Source organism: Homalodisca vitripennis, chromosome 5 (assembly GCF_021130785.1).
Source record: "Homalodisca vitripennis isolate AUS2020 chromosome 5, UT_GWSS_2.1, whole genome shotgun sequence".
Lineage (NCBI taxonomy): Eukaryota > Metazoa > Arthropoda > Insecta > Hemiptera > Cicadellidae > Homalodisca > Homalodisca vitripennis.
The window spans coordinates 107,118,219-107,139,791 of record NC_060211.1 but is presented as its reverse complement, the minus strand read 5'-3'; the positions used below and the strand labels follow the sequence as shown (position 1 = coordinate 107,139,791).

At 31.7% G+C, this 21,573-nt stretch overlaps 1 protein-coding gene across 1 annotated transcript; it reads left to right on the top strand.

Annotated features, from left to right (window-relative positions):
• The first annotated feature begins 11,731 nt into the window (after positions 1 to 11,731).
• On the top strand, positions 11,732 to 18,900 carry LOC124362675 (superoxide dismutase [Mn], mitochondrial). Its single transcript, XM_046817375.1, has 4 exons — positions 11,732 to 11,781; positions 13,645 to 13,823; positions 16,989 to 17,102; positions 18,680 to 18,900. Exons 1-4 carry the CDS (start codon positions 11,747 to 11,749, stop codon positions 18,883 to 18,885), a joined length of 534 nt encoding a protein of 177 aa, XP_046673331.1. The 5' UTR covers positions 11,732 to 11,746; the 3' UTR covers positions 18,886 to 18,900.
• The last annotated feature ends 2,673 nt before the right edge of the window (positions 18,901 to 21,573 follow it).

Genomic DNA, 21,573 nt, shown 5'->3' with positions numbered 1-21,573 from the left:
AATAATATTGAAATAAAATATAAAAGTTAATGTACCCATATGAGCCTTGCTCCTTGAAGAGGTTAAATTCAAACATGAAACACCGGGCCAACAGCTGTCACAACTCACAAATGGCGTTGATTAAGACAGGAGAGGCTGGAGAGGTAAGAGAGAAAAAGTACCAAACCGATTTCAAACGATAATTTTTTAATGTATTCTGTTGATAACTTATAAGACACACTAGGTTTTTCTATTATTTTGCCAGAAACGTATAAACGATTTTAAAATATATAGAGATTACCGTTCGAATACAGAAAGACTGACCATTTTAATGTTTAACTTTAAAAATAACTTGGTCATATTGTGATATATTACCTGTACTGTACCAAGGAATTTTTTTCACCAGCAGGACGTACTGCCGCAGCTCACATTCATGGCCAGAGGCATTCCTGACCAGACCCAATATTTATTTCTGAATCAACATAATTCACGTACACAAAACAAATCAACATGTATGGAGCAAGTAATATTATTAGGTTTGCTTTTTTCGAAGAAGTGCTTAACATTAATAATAGATTTAAACATTAAAGAATTGTGATGATATTTTTTAGTTTTTAATAATGTTGCAGTTTTATTTGTGTCACAGAGTTCAATATATCATCAGAATAGAAAGCAAGATCACTTTGGGAAATATCTGAATTTCTGTTTCTAAAAGGAAAAGGCAGTATGATTATCTATCATTGCCCTTTCGGGGAAAACCTGTAATATTAGGCATGAAATTGTTTAAACACATATGCTTCAATATCAACATTTTGGCATTTTTCATGTTATTCTCCTCTTTAAAGAGGATAATAGCAATAATGCTAATTGATAGCAATGCTATAATAGAATAAAGCTTCTTACAGAACTTTGATTGGTGGTTTTACTGATTTCTAGTAACTGATGAGTTGTAGAATGTTTTAACGAAATCCATATTGGTTAGAAAGAATAATATTGGATGAGTCTACATACTTCAAAATTCTTGTTGAACAACTTTCATTAACAACTTAGATATTGACGAACTAAGACTGATCGGACGCAATCGCATGGAAATCTTGATTTTTGTTGGGTTCGTGAACTACAATAATATCATCATGTTTTCACGTTTTGATGAAACACCCTTGTGAAATACACGCATTGAAAATTAATACCATTACTGAGAGTACTTTACGCCAATACGGTAACAAATCACACCTAGGCTTCTTTTTGATTGAAAGAGTCGTTATAAAACTTCTTATTTAAGAGGGCGATATGTGTTTTAACACCATCAATTGAATACAAGTTCACTGGAGTAGTTACATTATTATCTAGATCACTCCCAGTCAACTTTATTCATTTATTTATTCATCAACGGTATCCACCATTTTTACAATAATAATTAATAATATTTGAATAACACAATACAATATAGGCATACTAATACTATATGAATACACAATAATATATGCATTAAATATGTGGACAACAACTAAGACAAAAAAAAGTCAGGAGCTGGTGAGCAAAACAGCAAGTGTAACAAGACTAGTGTCCAGACAAGAAAAGAGGGCAACAATCAAAAATAAAACTTGAACGACTATAACAGTAAAATTTTTTAAAGCAATAACAAGAGATAAACTTGAAACAAACTATACAAATATGATAAAATTTTTAAAAATAACAAAATTAAATTTCCTAAAGAAATAACAAAAGATAAACCTAGAACAAACTTCAACAACCAAGACAATAACAAACAAACAATAAGTTAGGCATACAGAAAGTAACAAAAGAGTGTAAAAATTTTACCCTAAACAGAAATTGCCATACGTATGATACTGCCATAACAAAAGCCCAACTAGGGTTTCTTATAAATAATTTGAAACAGTTCATTTCTAAATCCAGTTGGCCTCATGAAGAAGTCAATCAGTGGAGCCACGTCACTGCCACAGTGGAGGAGTCTTGGGACTGATGAGTTATACGCATAGTATAAGGGCATGGATCTTCTCTGGAAGATTAAAAGGTTTGTTTCATTAAAAATTTAACAGTCTGGTGTTTTAAGCTGCGGCTAACTACAGTTACAGTCACATCTCATGGAGCAGGATTTAGAAATCAGCTGGATTTGAAACAAGTCAGCGTACGTTTGCGTAATGAGTTTTTTTTAGAATGAGCGCATCCGACGAACTGGTCAAGATACCTCAGATCTTTTGAAGCAAGCTATGAGACAGAAATAACTAAGAAAGCGGAAACACGAGAATAGGGTAGGGAGCCTGTCATGTGATGGTAGAATGCGTTAGCTAGACAAGAAACTATATTTTTATTGTAAGCTATTTACTGCAAATTATAATTTTTTAAACACGAGTAAATTTTAATAGGAATGGCTATGGAGCTTCAAACTTTTACGTCATACGTAGTAGTTTGACCAAATGTAAGCTACTTTGTTATACATATTATGCCAGAAAGTGTCTGAATTATACTAGTTGAAAATATAATATGTGAGACATTTTTAATTATTGCAATAAAACTTACTTTATAATAGATCAAAAGTATATAAACGACAGTAAAACATTTTTAAACATTAAAACCTAATACTTTCCAAGAATGCATTATATTATGGTTTTAGTAGTTGTAAATGTTGTAGTTAAATGATTTTCATAAATTCAGCTGTGGGTAATTTTTAATCGCCGTTGGCTACTCTGGCCGGTCCGGTAAGGATGGATTTATGTTATTTTTGTAACCTTGTCATAACCTAAGTGTCAAGTAATATGATTGTGTGATTAGGAATATAATATTAGCACTGTAACAGTAATAATCGCTTCGTCTGTCTGTATCGTTAAGTGTATTTTTTCCTTAATTGATTAATATTAAATTTTAAAAAGTCGAAAATCATGTTTAATCTTACAAAAATCTGTATCCCTGGGAAGGTCCGTACTATGCTAACATTTTTTATTAATTTTAAGGGACAATTATTTATAGATAGTGATGATAACATTTTAATCATAATTTTAAGGGTCACTTATTTATAAATAGTGTTTCAGAGTTCAGTTAGTTTGGAAAACTTATTATTGCAGAGAAGTTCTGGAGGTGCAGTAGGCAAGCTGAATAATGTTTACTTTAACCACTTATCTAAAACGATTTAATACTCCTAACAATTTCAGTAGTATACAATTTCATTTCCAGAAAGAATTTTTAGCAACCCATATATTGCATGAGGCTATTATTGAGAATTATTAATGTGTTTAAAGTTAGGTCATATTTCAATTAGTTCATCAATCTAGGGCACAGAAATGAATCGGGATATCTGGTTAAGGGAGGATAATAAACTAGAAGAACTAAATATAAGAGGAGGGGATAATAAGGCAATCAACATTCACATGATAAAATGGCAATGAATATGAGTGGTATTGGTAAATTTACCAACTGCAATTGAGGGTAATTTAAGAATTTTTGATACTGTTTTCTGTAGTTTGGCCACAGTTTTAACTTCATTGTGGTGTTTATTAATCGTTACTTAAGTATTGGGGCATCATTTAAAAGTTTTAAAGCAAATTGTCATGAAAACGTTTGAAGAGAAATTTGTTAAAGAAACCTAAAAGTTAGTTTGTAAACACAAAAATATAAGTAAATTATTTTATTATAAACAAACGAGGTAATTCTAAGCAATATATGGGTAAACCTCGATTTTTCTCATATTACAATATAATGTTCCAATAGTCAATTAGAAAAGGAAATGACTAGAATTTCTTGCCGGAAAGCAGTTATAGGGAGCAGGCAACTCATATTACAATATAATGTTCCAATAGTCAATTAGAAAAGGAAATGACTAGAATTTCTTGCTGGAAAGCAGTTATAGGGAGCAGGCAACCGCGAGAATTACCTATTAGTCATCAGGGGCACTGAAGTGATCTGGGCTTCAAATTTGGAACTACTCGAGTTAATTTTTTTTTCTAAAAGAACAAGCAGCGCGAAGCGCTGCGCAGCGGGCAAGCATCGTGTGTGATCTTCGTATATACTGAATTGATTCAGGACAAAGGAATGACACAGATTCCTTTACCAGATTTTTACGGAGATTTTGTATTGGGCGGATTATATTGGTTTACTTTGCTTTCCAGCATGTAATTATGTGTTTAAAATTGTTTTACATACATTACCTACATTATATTGTAATATGTAATAACAATTTATCAGAAATTTGTAATAAAAAAAAAGGATCACGCACGATGCCTGCCCGCTGCGCAGCGCTTCGCGCTGCTTGCTCTTTTAGAAAAAAAAATTAACTCGAGTAGTTCCAAATTTGAAGCCCAGATCACGTCAGTGCCCCTGATCACTAATAGGTAACTCTAAGCAATATATGACCGTCTGGCGGTTGCCTGCTCCCTATAACTGCTTTCCGGCAAGAAATTCTAGTCATTTCCTTTTCTAATTGACTATTGGAACATTATATTGTAATATGAGAAAAATCGAGGTTGACCCATATATTGCTTAGAATTACCACAAACGATAAATAATAGGATGAAATAATGTTTACTAGTCATATATAATCCAAATTGTCAGATTGGTCGAATTGGATTGCACAAGCCTAATTTTTTAACTTGCATTTATCCATTTATATATATCATCTTGACTCTGTGTAGCCTCAGCAATGTCATACACTCACTATAATAATACTGGACCGACAACAAAGACTTTCTGCTATACTGTTCATCTATAAAGATTGCCCAGCCGTCTGTTAACGTTCCACCATTGTTTCATGTAAAGCGCTAAGTTATACAGATGTAACTTATATACCAATGGATTCCTGTACTTATAAATAAGAATTAATTTCTTAAGGTTTATATTCGTAATATTATGCATTAAAAACTGACATTGATCCCAAAGCTGCATGGCACACAGCTGACCGATTATGTAACTCGCCATGTAACTGATACCTTGCTCAGTGTTGTCATGTAATATTAAAAAGATGCAACACATAACACAAATGTTATATGGGTGGTAGTGGTCATTTACTTACATATTTATTATGTTACCATATGTTGGAGCCCTATCTAAGCTTACACATTCAGAGAAGAGGAAGATACCTGACTCCAATGATGATGACTAAAAATAGTAGTAAATACTTATAATTATTGTCATACTTTTTGTGTTTGTATCCATTATATTATTTTGTTCACCAAAGACTGAATACATTTTGTATATTTTAAATATGTTATTACCTCCAGTTTCTAAAAGCTACAATGAGTTAAACTTTGAAAAATAAAAACCCAAAAATAAATTTTTTTTAAATTTATAATATATATATATATATATATATATATATATATATATATATATATATAAAACAAGGCTCTGATAGGTGTATATTTGTATTGTTTTACAGTGGTTTTCTCTGGTGTTTTATTGCTAAAAAATATACAACACTTATTCCTTTCCATTTGTTTTTAAAAATCTGAAAAATATGCTGCACAAGGACAAATAACAATGCATCATCCTGTTACTCAACTAAACTATAATTCTTAGGGTTAAACAACTATTAAATGATTCTCTGTTGTCATAGGATATATAATTAAAATCATGTTTTTGTTTATGTAGATAAAAATAAAAAAAATAAAAGGTTATTTGTGTTTGGAGATACCTATGTGTTGCATTAGATTATTTTCAGTAGACATATTTAGTTTAATATTACAGAATGGATTTTTGTACATGGTGGCAACGAATTTGAACTCATTACCATTAGGGAGAATTAGTAAAACTAATTAAAAGTATCATGTGGAAAATATTTCACTGCTATTTCAGACTGTTAATGTAACAATAAAACGAGTAATACAAATGATTTTATCACAAATTTAAATGTGAAACCACTGATTTTTAATTTATTGCTACAGAATGACCAGCATAGAAAACTAAGAGTTGAGATTGTGGGGTTTCTGAGGAATCTGATTGTAAACAGACAAATATTCTGATTTATATACTATTACCTAATTAGGTATATAGGGAATATACCAGGTGACATGCAGATATTTATGATTAAAACAAAGTTTAAAATAACAAGAACATAAGTTACAAAACGGTTTTGGAATTTTTTTCAAAAAATATTCTATTCCTTGCATAAATTTAATTCTTGAAAGGGCCAATTTTTTAGATGTCAGTAAGGTACAAATCAACCTATCAAAGATTTCATTGTTAACCTACACTCATTGGTACGCACGTGATGATAAATATTTTGAGTATTATTGATGAATAGCTCAATGATTATCTGTTACTAAATGTGACCTGACATTATAAAAATTAACAACTGCATTTTTTTCATTTAGAAAGAGTAAAAGTAAAATGAAAAGGCTTTTTTGAGATATCTAATGAAGTTTGTGTTAAATCAATCTATGTTCTATTCTCGATCGACACTTGTATTCTTTTCATTGTCAAAAGGACTCAGGCCTTATCATCCTATTCCAGAAATAGAGTATTTTCTCAGTTTAATGGGCTGTAAAAAAATTTTGCAGCTTTTGGTAAGTGTTGTTCAGTGGGAACTCACAGGACCTCACAACATTCTGTAGGCTACACTTTTTGGGAAATTTTAATTTCTTACACTTCCATTTGGAATAATATCAGCACCAGAAGACTTCCAGAGATGCATTGAAAAATATAATTTGGAAAATTGACAAAATTAAGTACGTTTGGTTACATTTTCTTAAAAAGAATATCTGCTGATCCTGAAAAGATCCCTTCTATATATAAGAACTTCCCTAAAATGTGAAAGATCTAGCAAGATTTAATGGAAGTTTTTTTAACCAAATTTTTATCTGACAAGGCTCCAATAATGAATTCTTTCCTAAAGGCTGGTGTTCCTTGGAATTGGGTAATGAACAGCAAGAAGCATGACTGTGATAAAGTAAAATCTATGTTGATTTTATGTTCATGTTTAGCTAGCTATGATATATGGTGTGAATAGAGAAACAATTATCTCATGTGATGTTTCTCAAAAGGGTTTGGGTGTAACTAAATCACCAGTTCAAGGAGATGGATCAGCACACCATTGCGTATGTGTCTAGATCTCAAAATTCAGCAGAGAAGAATTATGCTAACATAGATAGAGAAGCACAAGTATGAGCATTAAATAAATTTAAGGGCTTTATAATAAATAAAAAAAAATATCATCATGCACACTGATTTTCTGCTTTGTATCCTTGGTGGAAGTAAGTTGGTTTTAATAGAAAAGACATTTTTTGTATACTTCCACATAAAATTTATTAAAATAGCGCTTTCGCCGGTTAAGGCATCATCAGATTGACATTGTTTACAGAAAAAAATATATGTGTAAAATAGAATAAACATATGATAAAATAGAATAAAATTTAAAACTAACTGTAAAGACCAAAAACTAATAAATTATAAAAGAATTATGTAGAAAAATATGGTTTGCAATTCATAATTTTGGAATGGATTTCTTTTTTCACTAGTGGTAGAAAAATATCACTGAAATTTACGGAAGGTTGGGAAATACAATAATTAAAACTGTCATACACGCACTTTCAATTTTATTTCTTTTAGTCCAGGAAGATTCTTTAAACACTACACTAGACGATTCAAAATTTATATGATGATTTTTCCTTTACTGCATGTTCAACTAATTTAGATTTTTCAATGTTTTCTTTTTTATAATTATAAATATGTTCTTTTACCCTAATTTCCACAGGTCATGATGTTTGGCCGATATACGTCTTGTTGCAACCACAGTCAATTTTATATATCACATTCTTGGTTTCTTGATGTTTGTTTTTCGGTTTTAATTTAGTTAAGTAGCTTCTTATATTATTTTGGGACTTAAAAACAGTGCGGATGTTAAATTTATAATTATCCTACGAATTTTTTCTGATGTTCCTTTTACATAAGGAATAGTTACGGTAGTGAGATATTTAGGATTGTCTGTTTTGGTAATTTGCTTGCAACTTTTGTTTTTAGCCTTAGCTCGTTCTATAATTGATGGAGGGTAGTTGTTTTTAATCAAAAGTTCTGTAGTATAATTTTCTCCTAAAATTTTATCTTTGTTATCAGTTACCAAATTATTAATCTTCTGGAACAAATTTTGTACTAATCCAATTTTTACATGTTGAGGATGATTTGAATTATAATTAAGGTACTGTCCACTGAAAGTCTTCTTGTAAAATAATGTTGTTTTAATTGTGTTTTCTTTTGTTTTTGTTATCAAAATATCAAGAAATGGAATTTCACTGTTAACCTCATTTTCAATAGTAAATTTTATCGATAGTCTAATTGAATTGATGTGTTTTAAAAATTCGTCTTGGGTGTTAATTTTATTTTCCCATACACAAAAGACATCATCAACATACCGTAACCAAATTTTGGGTTTAATACTCCAATTTTCAAAAGCAATGTCTTCAAAGTGGTCCATAAATATGTTGCTAATTATTGGGCTGAGAACACCACCCATAGGTAAACCGGATACTTGATTGTAAAATTTATCTTTTAACTGAAAATAGTTGTGGCTAACACATACAGTAAGAAGTTCCATTACACAGTTAATAGATAATGTTGTTCTCATACTGAAGTTGTTATCATTAGAAAGTCGTTGTCTAATCAGACACAAAGCTTCAGAGACAGGTACATTTGTAAACAGACTATTTACGTCGTAGCTGACCATAATATCACTGTAATCAATATTAATATTTTTTATTTTATTGATAAAATCTTCTGAATTCTTGATGTAAGAATTAGCTTGTCCAAATAATGGATTAATAATAGGTAACAAAAATTTTGATAACTTTGATACAGGAGAGTCAATGGAACTTACTATTGGCCTAAGAGGAATTAAATCTTTGTGAATTTTCGGTAGTCCATACAAATGTGGTGGCTTTGAATATTGAGGGCTTAATTTTACAATAAGAGGTTTACCTAGTTCATTTTCATGGTTTTTAATGTCTGTTTTATAATTTTCTCAATTTTAACTGTAGGATCCTTATTTATTGAAGTATATTCATCACAGTTAACTAATTTATTAATTTTAATATCATACTCTTCCTTGTCCAAGATAACTGTAACTTTACCCTTATCAGCAGGAAGAATTACTATGGATTCATTTCTTAGCGATTTAAGAGCACTAATCTCTGTGAAAGTAAGATTGCTTTTGGGTCTATTTGACTTTTCCAGTGTTTGTCGGATCAAAGCCCGGTAATAGTCTTGCTGTTCAGGAAGTAATAGATTAGCAGCTGAATCTGTTGGCATAACTATATCCACGCATGAAAAGTGTCCATTCTATTTTATTCTATTTTATCATATGTTTATTCTATTTTACACATATGTTTTTTTCTGTAAACAATGTCAAACTGATGATGCCTTAACCGGTGAAAGCGCTATTTTAATAAATTTTATGTGGAAGTATACAAAAAATATCTTTTCCATTAATACACACTGATCACAAACCCCTTTTACAACTCTTGAAAACTAAGCATTTAGATGATATATCACGTAGAATTCAAAGGATATGACTTTCATTATTGAGATATGATTTCACAATTACTTATATATCTGGTAAACAAGCCTCTAATTTCCTCACAATTTCCAAATAGATGATGGAAGATTATTGCCTTGTACTTGTTTAAAATGGGTGTAGTGTGGTTCCTAACAGATACAGATTATTATTTAATTTAAAATATTTTAAAATTACATAATTAATAAATTCAGTACTATTATTTGGCGGAGATTATCCTAAAATACAAAATTTTCTTTCGCCACCATGGGATAACATAGGAAGTTTGGTCTGAATGTGGTTAACAATTTCAAGTACTTGAGCATTCTGATTTCAAAGTATTGTCTGGACAGTGTTATCAACACGCTACAAGCAGTCCCAAATTCTACAAAGCAATGGTGAAGTAGAAGCTTGTGTGAATGTTGCAAAATTGATATTGAATAAAATTGGAGATGACCGATATCTGGCACTTTTAGCTTACTGCACTGGTACATTTCCAAATAGTTTTAGTTTTCCAAAGTTGTTGATGAATAGAATATTATTGAGTAGGCTATCTCAAACACAAGAATTATTGCAAGAGAAGTCTGATAAAAAAACACAAATGGATTTTAAGTAAACAGTTATATGAGAAGTTATAAAGCATCATATGATAAAATATACTAAGCAACCTCTCTAAATACATTAAAAGTGACGGACCCAGAATGGATAACAGCTCTAAGAAGACGTGGAAAGGTGGTTGAAGTATGTGGAAATCCTAGATCTCAAGAAATGGGGAAATAAAAATGTTTCAAAAAAGATCAAAGTAATACACAAAGCATTCAAAAACCAAAATTAAAAGAACATTAATTAAACCAAAGTGGCTTGAAGATTATACAACTTGAAAGGGAGATGGTTGTTTTAGAATATGTAACTAAAATAATATTTTTGTATTGTTTTTGTTTATATCAATGGGAAAAATAAATAAATGCTAGTTGTGTTTTGAGATTTCTCTATGTTTCATTATATTATGTTCAGTCATTAATTTAATATTATAGAATGGATTTGAGTAGACTGTAACTTACAAATTATTGGTAAATTTTGAATGCAAATAATGAAAGAAATGGTTTCAACATAATTTTATGAATTACCACAACTGGAGTGGATTATAAGCTGTATTAAATATTGTATAACAAACAAGTTATACAAACTGAAGTTGACATTTTGTTTAAACTTAATTTAGACTATATAATACAAGCATGTGTTTTACATATAGTCAACATCCAGTCAGCGTGTTGATAAAAAAAATTCCTTACCAATGTATTGTAAATTTTCTATTTTCAAGATTTACAGCTTAGTTATTCACATCTGATTTGAATTTTGCAGCCTAGTGTTTTATTTTTTTTTACATTCATTGAACACTAATTCAGTTGTATAAACCTTTCTTATAAGTGTTACTTTGTTATGGTAACAATATTATGAGCAAATTAGCTAACCTACAAACAAAAGAAAGTGTGAATTATTTGGGTACTTTGGGATTATACCGACCACACCCAGACATGAATCGTTATTTCACATTTCGTTTCTACTGATTACTAGATTAGCGTGTAGAACAATATTTCGTCAATATAAAACAGGAATTGTCTTATCGCAAACACCTCCCCATCCTCAGACAGAGGTCAAAGTCGAGCGTCTAGTAGATAACGTGATTGCAGAGTCTCGCCGCCCGTTCAGCTGGTGCATCGCTTTGTTGTACTTCCGTGTTTTACCTCTACATTTCTCCAAACACAAAAATTCAACAAAAACAAACATTTACCAAACTAAACTTTTTATTAAAAAAACACTCAAAACTTGTTTTTATTCTTGATCACATTCCGCCACCCAAAATGCGAGTGCCTCCGGCCATCAGCGCGGGCTTCGGCAGCACCTTCGGTGCTGCCCCGCGCTGATGTCGACGAAAGAAAAACATCCCTCGAGATAGTACCTATCAGTAAAATATCAAATTCTAGAGGGGCTAATCAGAAATATAAATTGAATTGTAATGGAAAGGCAATGATGTACCGTGCAAATCACGTGATGCCGCGCGGCCTGCCGTAATCAGGATTCTCGAGAAAGATAAGATAACAGCGACAACAATACCGATCACAATACCTGGAAATGCTTGTAAGTTTGTAATTTTGTAATTGAAGAGTTGTTTTTTCGTTCTATCATGTTTGTTTCTATAAATTTCTATTTTTGTGTTCTTCATACTGGTGTGGTCGGTATAATCCCAAAGTACCATTATTTGATTTATTGAAAATGACAGACTATGTTATCAAGTTAAACTCAGTGTTGTAAGTACATGTGTACATAACTAATCACTACTATAATAATATTCTATTTATGATATTCAACAAAAATACTAACCATATTGCCTTTGATGTCATAAATGTTTTGGACAACAACAAAAAATCAGTCATATTTCCTAAACTGGATGGTTGACTTGGTTTTTCCTCCAAATCTGTTGATTTAATAAATTTAAAAAAGTAATCATACTAATGAGATTATAATATATAGACATAATATTTCTTTCTTGAAAATGTCTATATAGACATGAAATTATAGAGATTAAAAAAATTACTTCTATTTTGTTTGAATCATATATACAAGAGGATAATATATAATAAGGACAATAAAACATGTTTTTCTTTATAAACATTAAAATGCTTAGTGTGCTTGTGTTATAAATACATTTAGTACAAAGGATCACATATAAAACTAACATAAAATATTACTTAATCTATTCATTATTTTTAGGAGTTTTGGAGCAGTAAAGTTAACTGATCACTATCCAGACAAACTAAAAAGCAGGGTCTGTCAATGATGGTTTTTCAATTTCAATCAAAAGTCTTTGAGCACTATATTCTACTACTTTGTGTTACAAGTTGTTATTGTATAAAATAAACGTAATGTACACTATTATAATTATATTTTCATCCAATAAATATATGTAAGCTATTCTACAACTGCACAGTAATTTGATAATCATCTTGAAAATGACCCAAGAATGTCTTTGGAACTTCAAATAGGTAATCCACTTATGAATTCGTGTCTTTCTTAATTGTGAAAGATAAAGTCTGATAAATCAGACTAGCATCATAGAAGAGTTATACATCTATTGTCAGTCGATATTGATTGGTGTCTTGAGTGAGGATCATTTCTAATGTTGTCCGTCCTTTGAATCAACTCATTCATTCATACACAAAACTTTTGTGACATTGAAAAATTGCTGTAGAAGGTTTGTCCTATTTCTTAAAACATATTGCTCTTATTTTAAATTCATTATATCACCAAGCACAATGAAAACACTGGAACATAAAAACAAGTAAAGCTAAACACAGTTTACAAATAGCTTTGAAAACCAGTTACACTGTTCCTCACTACTCCGTTGGCAAGAAATATTAACATTTTTGGAACAAATTTTAGATCACTCATTATATTTTCAAAGTTTTCTAATATTTAACTACTAACTTGGAAACTGTATATAATCTTGAACTTGCAATTTAGTTTGTAATGGTGTTATTTATTAAATATGCTGATGTACTACTTGTAATATAATTTGCAAGAGTATAAAAGATGGAAATAAACAACTTGGTGAAAAAGGCTTAGAAATGTATTTTAAAAACTAATAATGATATTGGGTAAACTAAAAATGCTCTGTTTTAATTAGAACTACCAAAAAAATAACATCTTAATAATATTTTACAGATAAATATAAATTATTATAATTATTTATAATTTAACACTGGTTTACATAATACAAAATACAAAATCATGTTAATATAGTCACTAAAATTTCCATTTCAACAAAACAAAATTTGTAACTTGATTCTACAATTTCATAAAAATTATGAATGTAAGTTAGCTGCTTGGATTAAAATATGTATGACTTGCTAATTGAAATCTACCATGCCATAAGAGTAAGTTTTATTTATTCTGACATTTAAAAAATTGCTGTAAACATAAATCTGACCAAATGGTAGTATTCACATACAATTTAATATAAAGACTATAACAACTGAACGTACTGCCATTGTACAAATTTGAATGCGTTGCACAGCTAAGAATAATAACTTTATTTAGTTCCTAGGTTTTTGCGAGTATATTTATAAAATTGTATATGTCTTACAATTACCATGAATTATATTATTTTTCAGGAACTTGCCCAATTTAGCAAGAAGCAAACACACATTACCCAAGTTACCGTATGCCTATGATGCTTTACAGCCCATCATTTCAAAGGAGATTATGGAATTGCATCACACAAAACACCACGCAACTTATATTGCCAATTTCAATATTGCTGAAGAACAACTTCAAGAAGCTATATCAAAAAGTATGTATTTCAAAGTAAATTTATTCTAGATAAGTATAGTTCTACAAATTTTTAAATCATATTTGTCGTAGATAACTTGTTCACAGTTTTAGAAAAAGGTCTTGAATATTAAAATTGTTTATTTGAGGTTTATTGTTTAGGTCTCACTATGTCCCTAATGGTAGTTCTTAGGTCTGTCTGTCAGAGGCACTGTAAAGTGTTCCAGTGAGGCTTCTGGCCCCATGTGTGTATATAAGGGGGCACAAGCCTGCATCCAGTAGTTTGTTTTAATCTAGAACATGTTTATGAGGTCTTAAAGCTCAGCAATGTTCTGAAGGAATATTCCCGAGCCCATGATTTTGGAGGGTATTTTATACTTTTTAAACCAATGTGTCAACCTCCCCCCCCAATAATTTTCTATATACATCACTGCATCTGGGTTCCAAGATTATAAGATTATATTTTTTTTTGTCTAGAACTAGTAAAGCAAAATGTTATTTCTGTAGGCTAATTGGACTCCCAATCTTTTAGCCATCTGCAGGACTTGACTAGATTAATTCTAAGATTGTTAAATTGTGCAAAGAGGATTTTCTTTTACTGCTTGAATATGTAACCAATTTATCACTTCTTCAGTAATCATGTCCCTCCAGCCTGAAAATGGATTAAGCCATTCCTCTGCACAAAAAAAGGAAAAAAAAGGATGACACAGAAACTGGCCAATATCTTTGATTTCAACCTTCTCAAAGATTATTGAAAGAATTGTTCTATCAAGGCTCTTTCGACATCTGGACATCAATGGTTTGCTTACTGAGAGTCAGCATGGGTTTGTGAGGGGCAAATCGACAGTGAGGTTAGGAAGATCTGGTTGAAGAAATAATTAACAGCGTTGAAGATGGTCAAAGTGTCACAGGAATATTCTTGTATGAATGTTTCAAGGTATTAGTACCTGGACTATGTGTGACCAACATAAACAGACAACAGTTTCAAAATAGCTAGATAAAGACGATCGTTCTGGCAAATTTTATGATGTTACTGTGACATCAATGTTGCCAAATAAGTAAAACGAATTTAGCCGTTTAAATCAGTAATTCTCTCTGCTTCAAATGGTATATAAATAGTGGTAATAGTGTTTACTTATGTACTATATGATCTGTCAAATCTGGTGTATGTCAGATCAACATTATAATGTAGATTGCCACTACGGAACTGTTTCGAATCAACATGATTAAAATTCTCTTGTTCAGATTCAACACATTGTTGTGTAACTCTCAGAGAATTAACATTTTGTGTTACAGGTAAGTATCTAAGAGGGCTATTCAGAAAGTAAGGAACGTCTCCATCTGATGCCACCAGGCACGCGCCAATCGCATGTATATTGATGTTGTTGAGCTCGGCATACAGTCAGCATCCAGCCGTGACAAGGAGAACATCTCTGCGCTGCCCGTTTTTTTTTTTTTTTTTTTTATATTCAAATTTGAAATGTGTGCTGCAATAAAAAATCCTGCTAGTTGTGAAGTGCGGTCTGTGGTTAGTTTTTTTTTTTTTTTTGCAAAGAACTTCATATTATAAACCAATAGAAATTCAGTGAGAACAACTGTGTGAAGTGTATAGGAACAACGTAATGAGTGAAATTTCTGTCAAGAAGTGGTGCATTCAGTTTTTAAATGGCAAAACAAACATTCACGATCAAGACAAGCATTGTGACTGACGATCTGGTTGCTAATGGCAAGGTATTCTTGTTATTGATTTTCAAGAGCATGGTGCAACAATAAATTCTGAGCAGTACTGCCAAACATCGCAAAACCTTAGGAGACCTGACCAAAACAAGCGCATAGAAAAAATTGTCATCCAAAATGTTACTTTTGCATGACAATGCCCAACATCATATGGCAAACCGCTTGATAGAACTCGTTCAACTAGGAAGCTTTTCCTCATCCCCCCACAGTCCTGATCTTGCTCCAAGTGATTTTCACTTGTTCCTGAAAATGAAGACCTGGCTAGCAACACAGCATTTTGACAATGATGAACTCTAGGTATGAGTCACTGAGTGGTTGAGATCACAGGCAGCAGAATTCTATGACACTGGAATTTTAAAGCCTGTCACCGCTATGATAAGTGCCTGAATTTGTATGGTGATTATGCAGTAAAGTAGTATTTTAGTCCTTTCACATGTATATAATAAAATGCTTTTATTGTACTTGGTTTTTTAAAATTCCAAAACGTTCCTTTCTTTCTGAATAGCCCTTGTATGTTTACTTAAGACCAATGTTAGTTACATTTTGAAACATGAGTGGAATTTATTATTATAAATCTCATTTGATTGAATGGTTTGTTATTTTAGATTTTAAAGATATAAAGATTGATTGTGTATATATTTGTTGTATGAATTAAATTAAATTTAAATCCTCCATATTTGTTAAACACCATTAATCAGCACACATATATCAGGTGTGTTTGTGCATCTTGATACAATTTATATTAACGTTAATATTTTTTGTCATTCTGTGTTTAATTCTTACTTGGTGTAGCTTCTAACATTGCAGTGTATATTTTATACAAATTGTTCAAAATCCCAGTATAGAATAATGTATAGGCTACTATGATGGATCTTTTTATAAAATTTCAAATGTGTACACAAGTGCATTATGTAGTAATATGAAATGAATATAAATCAACATAAATTCAATGTTTCACGTAGTATATATTGTTAATACTGGCATAAATTATGCACTATGAACCAACAAAAGCTGACTTCCTCAGTTCCCAAGACAACTGGATAAGAATAATCACACAAGTATTAGCTGGGAGTAGAGTTTTTTTAAGTTAAAAATGTAGACCTAGTCTAAAATGCAGACTCATTATTACATCTTCTTAAAATATCCAAATTCCACTGGGGGATTCATTCTTTCTCTCTCTTGGGTATAGCCACTGCAAAATTGAACCATTTTGATGAACATCCAAAATTGTATAAGAAGATATATGGAGAACATTTGCGCTGGTGGTTACAAGACAGTGAATATTACATTTATCTCTGCAATATAATTGTAGATGAGAATCAAATTTTTGTTATAAAAGGACCTTTTATATTATCAATGTTGTACGTTAAATAATGATTTACAACGTACAAATAGATATTGTACTTTATTGAAATGTAGTGTTAAGCTTACTTTATGTGTCTGATTATAGATGATACTACAAAGATAATCCAGTTGCAACCTGCACTAAGGTTTAATGGTGGTGGTCATTTAAATCATTCCATTTTCTGGCAAAATCTTTCTCCAAGCGGTGGAAAACCCAGTGGTAAGTTAAATACTTGTTACATTTACTTTTTAACTTTCTCTAGTTTTAGTATTCAAAGTGAAAATGATCAATTCAATAGTGTCTTATTTACAAAGGTTAAAATTACTCGTTATTTATGTGCTATAAAAATTGGACCTTTTAAATATATATTCATGAAGATCAACCACCCGTAGAGGTTAAAATAGGGTTCAACTCTAGAAGAATTATATTTTTGTTTTTAAACTTCTCGATATTCTGCTACGATGAAAATACACACTTACCTCATACTATCAATAGCAATATAGAATATTTTTCATGAAGATCAACCACCCGTAGGGGTTGAAATCTGATTTCAATCTCTAGAAGAACTATATTTTTCTCCTATCAACTTGCCAGTGGCCTAGAATGGTGAAATTTCAAATAAACAGGTCTTATGCTCTTAACAAACAAATTGAAGATTTTTCAAGATCAACCACCTATAGGTTTGAGGTAGGATTTCAACCCCTAGAGGAACTATATTTTTGAATTTCAACTTCCAGCTGTTCTAGAAAGGAGAAATTATATACACACGTGTCTTACGCTATGAATAAAGTACCAACACTGGAAATACTTTAGACCAGAAGTAGATTACAATGCCAGGCAGAAGACGTTTTTTTTATAGAAATAACTTGTATATTTTCTTGATTGGTGCAATAAGGCAAATGCTACTACAGCACTGGAGATAACTTAGACCTGATTTAGATTGCATCAGCCGGAGGTTGACACTTTTTGACTGAATGAAATTTTCAAACTAATTAATGTATATATTTTAATAATCGATTCAGTTAAGCAAATGATACCACGACACTCAAAATAACATAAATGATAAGTAGATTACAATAGCCAAAAGTAGACACTTTTTGATTGGAGAAGACATTTCTGACCTATGTATGTATATATTTTTTGATTGGGGCATCAATACAACTAAAACAGTATCGGAAACATTTTAGACCAGAAGAAGACTAAAAGAGCTAAAAGTTGACCCTTTTTGACTAAAGTAGGTTTCTCTGACCGAGTATGTATATATTTTTTACCATGACAACAAGGCAATTTCTATTATGTGCGTGTAAAATATAACTGATTCAAACCAGAAACTTCTTAATGCGCTAAACCTGAAATAATATGTGTCTTAAAAATGTCTACTTAAGATTAAAAATTATCATAGTGTTGCGTATTACATCATAATAGCTTTCACTAAGATATCTACAGACTTAGTATTTCTTCAGTCCAAAATAGTTCAAGTGTGACTTAATTGTTGGAACTATTGCAGAGAAATTTGTGTATTTCATTGGTAACTCATAAAAACTGATGACTCATGATTCTCAGACAGTAGGACTCCGAAATATTGCTCTTTAAACTTAAGTCCAATTATTCTGAAATGGATAAGAAGATTAGAATATCTTCCAATGAGTTTCACTTATTTTCAGAAATGTTTATTACGATAATATACAGTATAGGCGTAAGATGTACCTGTTACTCACTAGAAAATCATGAGCCAAGCTGCAGATAACTGATTATGCTTAATATATGTTACTAAATAGATTTTTTTTTGTTATTAGCGGACTTCACCAAGGCAATTAATGAGGCTTTTGGTTCTTTCGATGCTTTCAAGACCAAGTTAGCCACACAGACAACTGCAATCCAAGGTTCTGGATGGGGTTGGTTAGGATACAATCCTGGGAACTCTCGACTTGAGCTTGCGGCCTGTGCAAACCAAGATCCCCTCCAAGGCACTACAGGTAAGTGTATGTTGGTTGTACATTAATACAAGGTTGTAGATGGGGTTGGCTGGGATACATACCTGGTCTCCTTGACTTGAACCTGTAATCTGTGTTAACCAAGATCTCCTGCAGGGTAGGATAATGTCGAATTAGAATTATTCTTGTAATAAAGATTGCCCTAAAATTAGAAATTTTAAATAAAAAACTTGAGCCTTTCAGGACAAAGGGGATATATCTGCCTGCTGACTGAATTTTGCATAATATTCACGTAATAACAAAATTACAACGAATGAAAATAATTTGCTCTATGGAGGCATATATTCTGTTACCCTCACAAAAGTATGTCAGGACTTATGTTGCAGTGCAATAAAACATGTCTATTTGTAGTGCAGCTGACAGTGTGCACTGATTGATGTGCCAGTCGGCATTGCACTTAGTAATGTTACATTTTTTTATAAAACCTTTATTTTCCTACTAATGCTAATACAATTTTGTTTTTGAATAGAAAACAATGTAAGGAATACAATGATGTTAGTTACCACAATAAAAATGTTTTATTATTGTAATAAACTGATGGCAAACATAAAAACCAAATCAAGAAAATGTATGATTTTGAATTTATTGTTATGCTGAAATAGTTACTACCAAATATGATCAAGTTATAGACAGTTTAATTCTGTATAATTGGGTAAAAAAATGTGTATGTACAATACATAGTAGTCTGCTTATGATTTATTTATAAAATATTACATTTTTGTCGTCTTGTTCAGTACCATTATGAAATTTGCTCACTTCAAAAAATGTGTATCCCAAAAATACCCAACATTTTTGTTGTCCTAAAAGAGTTAACCCTCTAACTGCTGATCATTTGTTCTAATTTGAGGTGTTGATGCAACTGGAACTGACTTGTCACGATGCTCCATAACTGGAACAGTTATCCAACGTGACCGTTGGAAAGATTGTCTACCTGTCACAACAGCACAAACGTTGCAACAAAACAGTAGAAGGATCCACTGGAGCTGTAGTGATAAAGTTACCGTTGGAAAGAATACTTATCTGTCGTGACAGCTCATATGTTGCAATGGATTCTGGGCTTGTACTGGAATTGGTGTGTCTTAACCATGTCTTTAAGCCACGTTGCAATTAAGCAAATCCGTTATACACGACACAACAACACCTAACTAATGAATATGTGGTAACGTTGCAAAGGAACTGTTAGCCGGAACTGCTCCATGGCTGTTGTGAAATCGTAGTAACAGTAAAGCGTGTGGAATGGTTTTGCATAACAGTGTTCCTAAAACACTAGGTTGTTTCCATGGTTACAGCAACGTTTATTCTATTTTTTGAAAATATAAGTATTTTAATCAATAATATTTAACCTGTTGGGGAGTACTGACGGCTATAACCGTCATCCTACCTAGTGTATACTAGAGTAAGCAAAATTATCCTTAACCCTTTGACCGCCGTGAGCCACTATAGTGGCTCGCCGTATGCAGTACCTTGAGCGCCGCGGGCCACTATAGTGGCTCTGTGAACTTTACGCCTTTGTCCTTATAGTTTAAACATAATATATAAAATATATTTAAATATATTTATATCAACTTTGAATTGTATTGCTCTGCTTCATTTCAACTATAAAATATTGATATTTACTTGTTTCTATAGTAACAAGTGTATCTTCATCCTACAGCGGAATTTTTGAAATTTTTTGAATTTTACTTAAATTAAATTATTTTATGCAATTTCTGTGGAATATATTTGTAACTTTTAGTATATGCTCAAAACAATACGTACTTTTAGGTTAAAAAACGTTATTTGAGCCCAAGTTAACTTATTCAGTGTGTTTTTGTATCTCAAACTTAAGATTTTTTTTAATTACGACAGGCATACATACTACTAAACAAATGTAAAAAAAATAATAAAACTGTAATTTATTACATCAACTGAAAGTACATCTCTTCCCCTCAAAAACAAAACCAAAACTAAAAGGCTAGCTCAAAATTTAATATGTAATTTGTTATGTAATTTAATATGTGACCATGCAAAAACGGGTGATTTTGCCGTGGCGGTATTGGATCCGTAGCGGTGCTAAACGTCTGGCGGTCTAGCGAACGACGGCGCGCGGGAGCGGCGGCGCACAAAGGGTTAATGAACTCCAGGGAGTAAAGAAAAAAATTTTGTTGTTTTCATTCAAAATGTATTGAAACCTTACAAAACATCATAATAACGCATTTTTTGGATCTACAACTTGATAAATTCATACATTTTGTTTTTTTTTAGAATTTTACAAACATATGCTAGTGTTCAAAACACGGGTACACACAAAGTGCTACTTCACATTTTGTACTCATAAGCAGTTTCTTTCCTTTTACGCTCACCCCGTGTTGTATTTGAACACACAAAGCAGCGTTTTAGCTTCCTTCGGCCATTTTCCCTTACTGGTAGTGGGCGGGGGAAATGGCGACCTGACAAGCGTAGCGGCTGCTGGGCTCTGCCCAACGGACGCGTCACAGCTGTGGCCTCTTCTCTTGGTGCAACATGTGCTTCCAGTATCTGTCTGATAACGTTAATTCGGAAGTCCATGATGTGAACCTTAGCATTTGGGTTTTTTGATACCATGTATAGTCTATAAATGGACGTGGCGCGAGAAAATGACAGAACATTTGGCGGCAAATCTGTGATTATGTATTCCTTCACTAGGAGCCAGAACCGTATAGCAATAATTACTTTGA